Source organism: Pituophis catenifer, unplaced genomic scaffold (genome assembly GCF_029215685.1).
Source record: "Pituophis catenifer annectens isolate HBS135680 unplaced genomic scaffold, rPitCat1.0.hap2 SCAF_7, whole genome shotgun sequence".
Lineage (NCBI taxonomy): Eukaryota > Metazoa > Chordata > Lepidosauria > Squamata > Colubridae > Pituophis > Pituophis catenifer.
In genome coordinates, this window is record NW_027256887.1 from 18,338,152 (window position 1) to 18,347,414 (window position 9,263).

The 9,263-nt window shown below is 47.4% G+C and overlaps 1 protein-coding gene across 1 annotated transcript; it reads right to left on the minus strand.

The window, feature by feature from the left end:
* Window positions 1-1,810: 1,810 nt before the first annotated feature.
* Window positions 1,811-8,008, minus strand: PIM3 (Pim-3 proto-oncogene, serine/threonine kinase). Its single transcript, XM_070947519.1, has 6 exons — window positions 7,285-8,008; window positions 6,453-6,562; window positions 6,118-6,168; window positions 5,227-5,590; window positions 3,630-3,806; window positions 1,811-3,527 (listed from the first exon to the last, which is right to left on the minus strand). The coding sequence occupies exons 1-6, from the start codon at window positions 7,367-7,369 to the stop codon at window positions 3,343-3,345; spliced, it is 972 nt and encodes a 323-aa protein (XP_070803620.1). The 5' UTR covers window positions 7,370-8,008; the 3' UTR covers window positions 1,811-3,342.
* Between the last annotated feature and the right edge of the window lie 1,255 nt (window positions 8,009-9,263).

The window sequence follows — 9,263 nt, forward strand, 5'->3', positions numbered from 1 at the left end:
TTAAACAGACTTTAACTTACAATGGTATATGACCGTGATGGTGAACCTATGGCATGTGTGCCACAGGTGGCATGCAGCACCTTCTCTGTGGGTGAGCCGTCGCCCCAGTTCAGCTCTGCTGCGCATGCTCGCGTGCCTCCCGCTAGCCAGCTGGTCGTTGGGTCTCTGCTTCGCATGCGGGGTGTGGGTGGGGTGGAGTTTGTGCGGGGGGTTGCGCCCGCATGCACAGGTGCGGGGTGTGGGGCGGGGCACGCATGCATGTGCCGGGGCAGGGTGCATGTATAGGGATAGGGCACATGCACAGGGATGGGGCGCATGTGCGGGGGCCGCACATTCATTGCATTTTGGAGGTTTGCTCGCACGTGCGCTTTGGGCACTCTGTCCGGAAAAGGTTAGCCATCACTGGTATATGAAGTTTGAGATAGAAGTTTGAAAAGTTTGAGATGGAAGTTCGGTTTGCTGTAGGTTTCATATTCTCAAGTGTGCAGTTCTAATATGGAAGGTTTTTTGGGGATCGGACAACCTGGTAAACCTAAGTTGTTGATTAAAGAGCTGCATGTCGTACAGGATAAAATTAAGGCACCTGCGTACTCGCCAGACTTTCTGGCTTAGCATGTTGTGCAAACATAGCTAAGGAAAATATGAGAGTCCTGTGTCAAAACAGGTCTATCATGTATAGTTTTGCCTCTGGAGCATTCCCCAACCTGGCGCCTCATCATCACCTGGAGGGCTAGAGAATGAGAAAAGGCATTTAAGATTCAAAACTGGAGTATTTGGAATTACAAATGTGGTATTTGCAGGAGTTTCATACTGGGTGGGTCAGCAGCACCAAAATGGCAGACACCGATTGGTCAATAAAAGCTCCACCCCCTTTTTTACGACATACAGTGCATGTGTATTAGTACAGGGACTACTTTGTAAGTTGCCCAAATCTGTTCACCTTAAGTGAATGAATGAGGACCTCATAAATGGTTACAAGCCATGGATGAATGAGTTGGATAACCTGCAGTTGTCAGCAATATCCCCATGAGCCTATATTTTATTCCAAGTCTCCAATATAGGCAACGATGGAGTTCCGTGTGATACCTCCTTCACCACTGGCAGAGGGAACCATCTGGCGGGGGGGGGGGAGATTGTGAAAAGTCAACATGGCAGCCACAACTGCATGTCTAAAAACCCTTTTGTACATGACACAGGCAAATCCTTGGTGGTGGCCGTTTCAGTTTTGCAGTTGTGACCATCCTGACTCGATTCCTCCATTGGGAGTCCTTCCCACCAAGCTCCATGGCACACATTTCAAATTTTTAATTTCAAAAACAGGCCTCCTGAACTTTGGAAAATAGCAGCCACAAGGGGAAACTGCAGCTCTCAAAACATCTCTTGGACTTCAAGCAGACCCCAGAAGCATTCTTGGAAGACAAGCTGATAGGCGCCCACGTTTCAGTACATTGTTTGAAAGTGGAGCACCTACCCAGAAAAGGCGAAGGGAAACTAGTGGAGCTCAAGGGGATGCGTACTTCATACTTGTCACTTTCACTACGGCAACCTCATTGTCAAGAGTATCTGTGATGTTCTCTGAAAACCTTTAAATGTATTAACCAACTCCATAGATGGGGGAATTTCTCCACTAGCCAATCCTGATAATTGAGGATCATTTCTATCTGTGGACGATGCGTGAAGATTGCAGTCCTCTATTCAAATTGCTACTGACATTTGTGGAACTTGTGTGTAGAATCTGTACAAATGTATCAAGGCGCTTCCTCTGAGGTGTCACTGTTGAACTCAAATGAACACATCATGCCACTTATCTACAAAAAAGTTTAATTGAAATACCTGTATAAAAAAATATGATCTCCATACATTTCACACTGTTAAGCAGAAGGAAAAAAAAAATCCAAATCCAAGCTGCATAAGTGCAACCAGATCACAGAACACACATCTATTAAAATAAATTAAGGTTTATGACTCTGCCACTCTTCCTTCCAGAGCCAATGCACAAAGACTGTACAATGTCAATAATTTAAAACCCTTCAAAAACAGCATTACTTTACAGTTCTGGTATGTCAATAATACCAGACAAAAAAGGCATACTAACTTTTAAAGTCATTCTAATTCCCTTAAATTAGACTTTGTACAACATTTTTCTATCTTCCAACCAAAAATGAAGGAAAAAAAGAACAGGTATGGTCAGGCTTTATATATTTCTTTGTCAACAACCCACCCCTACCCCCAAAAGAGGAAAAGACAGGAATGCAAAAATAATTGTCGACTGATCCCAGAGAAATCTCCACAACAGAAGAGAGATAAAAGCAGTGTTGCATAATTCTAAACAAAATAAATTAGCTAAAATAAATAGCCACAGCTGAAGTCTGTGAGAGGTTTTCTAAACTCCAGACAATAAATAAAAACTTATAGTACAGGGGAAAAATTTACATAAACACATTATACAGATAATGGGAAAAGAAAAGAAAAAAAAAAACCCACACGCACACAGTCCTTGAATATTGCATTGATTGTGCATTTAACATGCCCACTCATACTTTTTTTTTTAAGACTTGGAGGTTGGGGGAACTGAGAAAGGGCCTTTTTTTCTTGTGCCCAGTGGTAGAGATGAAATGAAATATGGGTAAATGTTCCTGATAAAGAGCTGATATGCAGGCTATGGAAATATTGTGTGGATCAGCAGAGGTTGTCTTGTTGGGGTCTGCGGGGGGGGGGGGGGAAGGCCAGGAAAGAAGAGGATGAAATGTCTGTGTTCAAGTATTCCATCATCAGTTGATGGGACTACTTCATTCAGTCACTGAACATGTTTTCTAGTGCATCATAGGGAGCTGCTTCCCCCAGCACCTAGAATGGAGAAGGGAAGGCAGGTTCTATAATGTACTGGTTCTTCTTTGGACACACACAGCTCAAAAAAGAAAGTCCCACTGAAGCAGCTTTCAAAAAGGCACTCAAAAAAGCAAATAAAATTTAGTCCAGGCTCTATGAGAGCAAAAAGGTTTTACCATGTTATTTAAAGAGGTCACTGCTTTTCTTAATAATAATAATAAAAAATAATAATTATATTAAGGTCAGTCTTTTGGGTTAAGTACTGGCCTGCCAACTCCCATATATTAGCGTTTCCAAAGGAAATTTCATTCTGAAGCAGAAACCAGCAATAAGGGGAAAATTTAAAAAAAAAATCAATTCCCTCCGACAAAGATTCAAAGTACAGAATAATTAATGCATTTCCCCCCCTAGCCCCTTCTACATATTGGCAGCAGCAGCAGCACTCTGGTCTTTTCTCTCCCCCCCTTTTTTTCTCCTTGTGGCTCCCCTCCCTTTACAAGGTCCTCAGTATTTTCACAGGCTCTCGTTGCTTGAACTTGTGCGAGACACGTCTGTGCCAATGGTCCGTAACCTTATGTCACAATCTTCCGACTTCACAACTTCGGATTTGTGCAACCACGGGTGGTCAAAAATTTGCTCAAGGGTTGGTCTGTCTGAAGGCCTCAGAGAAAGGCACCATTTGATCAATTGCTGGCATTCTGAAAGACAAGAGAGACAGCAGGTCAGAGACACCAAAAACAATTCGTTAAAGTGGGCGGAGAAAACGGGGGTCGTGGAGATGCTGTTAAATCTCGGCTCACCCAGGGAAATTCGTCTCCTGAAATACAGGCGTCCTCTCAAGATCTCTTCATCTTGTTCAAAAGGGATGTCTCCGCAGACCATGTCATAGAGCAAAACACCCAGTGACCATACAGTAGCCGATCGCCCATGGTATCTGTGATAGCGAATCCATTCTGGAGGGCTGTACACTCGTGTCCCTGTGAGGAAGAAAAGACAAGGCCCCCCTGATCTGTTAGCCAAGATGAACTTTCACTTGGGAGCATATTTTACATGTTGCCGCTTCAAAAATCCCATTAAAAAAAAAAAGAAAACTCCCCACAGCACACAAACATATATGGGAAAATTCTGGACTTTATTATCACTCCTGGGATTATATCATGTTTTAATCTCAGCCCTACAAACATATATGGGAAAATTCTGGACCTTACATCACCCCTGGGATTATATCATGTTTTAATCTCGGCCCTCGGGGTCGTTCTATTTTGTGGTGATGAGCAGCACAAGCTCCCATCAGCTGACTGTTTACTAACATAAAGCTCCCTTTCCTTGACCACGTGGCGTCTGCAGCACCGTACCAAAAATAGACACAAAAGGACAAAGGAAGAGGGGATGAAAGGAGAGAGGCAGGAAAGGAAAAAAAAAAAAAAGGTGAAACTCCAGCCTTGGTTCCTAAATGTGACTAATCAGTTCTGGCCAGTTCGAAAAGTATGCCGCTCCCTTTTTTTTTTTTTAAATAAAAAGAGAAGAAAAATTCAAGAGTAACCTTTTAAAATAAGAGTGAAATCTGCCTCGCGCATTAAGAAGGCAGTTAGCAACTGCCCTCCCTCTGCACCGAGTGGTTACTTGGATACCAAATGAAAACTGGAATTTGTGATGCTGAAGGTCACATGGCCAGGAGACTCTCGTTTCACAACAAACAGATGTTAAATGCTGCAGCTGACTAGGGAAGGGAGGTGAAAACGGCGCCTCCTTTACATGGATCACCTTCACCTTGAAAGAAAGAAAATCTTGCCATTTCTTAGGCAAGAAACAAGAGATACTGTATTTCTTATAACAAAAGGAGGCAACCTATGTTTCAGTGTGTAAGTTTTAAGAAAGGAAAAGAAAAACTTCTTTTTTAGAGGTTTCCCCCCTCTGGCCCCTCAATCTGCAATGCGGGATTTCCAAAACATCATAGGAAAATGAGGAGCTGGGAAAGGAGGAAACTAGGTGTGTGTGTGCATGTGTGGGGAGGGGGACAGCAGAGTAGGGGGGAATCACCAAGAAAAGCACAGATGGAAAACACAAGCTTGACTCAACTGTAAACACATCGCCCTCTAGGAAAATGCCTTTTTTTTTTTTTTGAAGGCAGGAAAAATATAAACTGCTGCGTCACTGCCTGGAATTGCTCCTTTCCTAAACAACTTGAACCCACCTTCCAGCTGCCTCCATTGCGAAGGATTTAATTATCAACCTGCTACTGACTGCAGCAGCAAAAAATATATTTTGTCAGCCGTAGGTGGTGAGAATGTGATTAAGAATGAGGGGGTTGTGTCGGGATGCTTTCCCAATTAAGCACTCATCCACCCACCCATCCACACACACAGGGACTTGGCTGCGGTTGGGAGGGGCGCGTACCATCAAAGTCAGTATAGACTGTGTCCTTGAGGATGGCTCCAGACCCAAAATCGATCAGCTTCAGTTCTCCTGTCCTGAGATCCACTAGAAGATTCTCGTCCTTGATGTCTCTGTGTACCACCCCGCAGCTGTAGCAGTGGCGCACTGCTTCCAGGACTTGATGGAAGAAGCCCCGTGCAGTGTCCTCATCCAGTGCCCCCTTCTCCGTAATGAAGTCAAAGAGATCCTTCACCAGGTCTGGTCGTTCCATGATGATCAGGTAGCCATCAGGCCTCTCGTACCAGTCGAGCAGCTTAATTACACCCCGGAAGCCCGAACCCACTTTCTTCAACAGGACTATTTCCAAGGGCACCATTACTCCACCCTACAAGGAGGAGGGGTAGGGAAGGAGGGAGAGAGAGACGGAGGGAGAAAGAGCAAAAGGAAGACATGGTGAATTATTTGAAATTATCGGGAAGTGAGAAGGGGAGGAAGAAGGAGGGAAAATCCCCTTCCTTGCCCATCCGAAAACAAATCATACAGTTCTTTCTCAAAATGGAAATTCCAGCAGCCAGGCGGAGGATGGGAAGGGGGAGGGCTAAGTAGCTACACCGATGGGGAAGGCTGCAGCTACTCCACTGGGTGTCTCTGCTGCCGCAGTCAAAAGGGGAGGGCAGAGGGGGAAGAGGAGGAGAAGAAACACGGTGCCAAAATCCCCCCCACCTCAATGTAAACAATAACAGAGAATGGAGAGGCAGCAGCATGCGGGGTGGAAAGGGGAATCCATGGAAACAATCATCAGACTTCTGTTATTAATACAGGGAGAGGAAAAAGCAGTTGGAAACTACTGCAAGGTGCAGGCAGCCACGCGCAGGCAGGCATACATATCGGGATCCATCCTTGGATACTTACAATTGTGCCCCACTCGGTTACCCGCTCCTTCACGACATGCTTTACAGCTACCTGGAAGCAGGGAGAAAAAAAGAGAGGTTACAGTCTTATAGGGAAACCAGTCTGCGAATTGAATTGAGGGATTGGTGGTGGTGGTGGTGGTGGGGGGGAGAGAACCAAGCCCGATTGCCTGTTGCTCGGCATCAGAGAACTTGCCCCGGGATTTCTCGCTCTGGATTCCACAGCTGGAATTTCCAGCCACGCAAACTGGGTGGGTGGGTGGTAGCAACCCCAAGCCTCGTGGTTTGGGGTGGAGAAGGGAGAAGGGGGAGTGTTGCTCAAGAGCCTCCTCTTACCGGCAAGCCATCTGCAATCCTGTTCCCAGCATAGACGGTGCCAAATCCCCCACTGCCCAAGACTGAGCCCACTTGATAGATTTTATCGAACGGCTCCTTTTCCACTTTCACTGGAGAGAGAGAGAAAAAAAAAGAGAAAGTGAGGAAGGGTGAGAAAGGAGGGGAAGTCGTCAAGGAAGAGATCCAGGGGCTGGACAGCAGTTAAGACAGACAAACCAATCTCAACCTGGGGTGGAGGGTGGGAAGGGGCATCTTACTCCTCACCCCTACTCAGCATTTCTTTTTAAAGTCGCCAGCAACATTGGACCAAAAAGTGCCGCCAAGCCCAGATTTGGGAATTAATGGATGGGGCTGTAAAAAACGGGGCTGTTGACCGCTAGTAACGTGTAAAGCCTCTACCTCCCTCTCGTGGTCGTCCGGGGTTTTGCCAGCACGTCTTTCCAATTAATTCTTTTTTTTTTTTTTTCCCCTTCTTCATCTTTCAGTACAAAATATTTGCCCGACAGACTCCGCTCCCACCGCCCTACTTATCCCGGGCTTAGGATAACCAGGGAAACAAGCTAACCCTCCCCCCCCCTTCTAAACAAACTGCAGAGATTTTAAAAAGAAAATGAATGAATGGCTTCAAGTCGATCACTGGGATCCACCGCTCCTCGCCCACGGCTGACGCGGGAAAAAAAAAAGGGGGGAGAGGGAACCTCGTCACGCACATCACACACACAAGACACACCACGCAACGCCACACGGCCGTCCCCCGCAAGAGAGGCGGGAGAGAAGGGGAAACGGCAACTCTTGGGGAGGGGGTAAATTTGTTTTTTTTTTTTTTTTTTACCTGGCTGGAGGATCTTCACCGGCAAGTGATCCATGCTGGTGGGGTTGCAAAGATGAGCCAAGGACCCAAATTTGGAGAGTAACATCTTTCCAAGCGACACCACAAAACGCGGGGTGGGCGAAAGAAAAAAAAAAAAAACGACACCCCGACAACAACCACCCACAATCACGACGCAAAGGCTTCTTCAGTCAAACGGGGGGGGGGGGGGAAGAGAAGCTTGCGGTTGAGGGCAACTGAACGGGGCCGGCAGCGCAGCTCCTTCCCCCGGATCGGCAAGGAGGGAGAAAAGCCTCGCTCGCAAAGCCGCTTCTTTCGGTCGTGCCCCCCTTCGTCTCTCTCTCCTTCCTCCGCCGACACTTTTCGGATCAAAAGGAAACTTGCAAGTCCAGCAGAGAATCCCAGGGAAACGGATAGATGTCCTTAAGGGAGGGGGAGAAGGGGAAAAAAAAAATCCACACGCCAATCTTTATTTGGAAAAATAGGTAACGCAAAGCAAAAGCGAGGACGAAGGGGCTTCGGGTCTTTTTTTTTTCAAGCAAGCAGCCCCCAGCCCCGGCTGTCTTCGGTCGGTCGTGTCGCGCAAAGAAACCCAGGCGAGCAAATGCGAGGAATCGATAAAATCCAGTCCGGGATGTAGCGCCGCAGTGAGGCGGTCGTTGTGGAGCGGCCGGCGGCAGCAGCAGGAACAGCAGCAGCAGCTCAGCCTCCGACTGGCACCGCTCTCTTTCTGATCTCCGTTGCACGCAGCAGCGGCCTCTTAACTCTCAATATTTTGGTGGGGGAAAGGAAAAAAAAACACAGACACGGATCTCCAAGTCCGTATCCCTCCGCCGGAGGGAATCGGCGGGTACGCGTCTTTCTCTCCCTCCCTCCCTCCCACCGCTTCGAATAGGTCCGAAAAGGCTCCGCCCCTCTCTCTTTTAAGCTCAAAGAGGGGACTGCGGAACCTCGCCCCATTGTAAATACGGCGGGTGGGGGCGAAGGAACTATTTGCTTATAGTAAAGAGACGCGGCGAGTTACTGTCTGAAAAATTCTCATCACAGGATGATACGGTGGAAGGGGGGGGAGCGGGAAAAAAAACTCCACACATATACACACACAGAGAGAAAGGAAGGTTCTCTCATTTACATGCATGGGAGCCAATGAGAGGGGCGGCTCTTTCAAATGAAAGCCTGGCTTCGGCCAATCAAGGGGAGGCGGATTTGGGTATGCATCAGTGGAACTTGGGGTGGAGTGAGGAGGGGGGGTGCGCTTACGAGCGTAGGGCGGGAATTCCTGGGCGCGCCTGGCTCGCGCGTCGCTAACCTGGCGGCGGTGGGGAAGGTCATTCTCAGCAGGGCTGAGCGCTGCGTCGGAAGCGGGAATTCGGGGGAGACGCGGGGCGGGGGCGCAAAAGGCAGCCGCCATGATCGGCAGGCGAGAGAGGGCTTTCCCCTTCCTCTTTTTCAGGCGGTAAAGCCCCGCCGCCGAACATCAATAAAACAGTAATAATAATCCCCCCTCTCAAAAAAAACACAAAACAAAAAGCGGCGCCATTTAGCAGCAGCCTCCCTCAGATCGCAAACCTGCAGCAATTTGGCGCCAAAGACCCGCCCGACTTTGCCTCAGAAATGCAGTTTTGGACGCCGCATTAAAAACAAGAGCGGGGGCATCCCGAGAAGAAATTCGCCACCTGGTCACGCTTCCGTGGGCGAGTCCCCACGAAGGGTTAATAAAAAGCTTTCATGCGATTAATTAATAATAATAATAATAATAATAATAATAATAAGTACGCAAGGAACACCCATCTACTCATTCTCGTAATCCAGAAGCACTGTTATGATTTATAGTCGGAGGAGCGAAAAAATCCGCACCGTATTAGGATGGGCTTTTCCTCAGCGGCAGCAGCCCACCCGCCTTTTGAGGTTGCCACGGACACGGACACGCGTGTTATTATTATTATTACCTCTCAATTTTTGAAAGGGTTTATAAGGAGTTC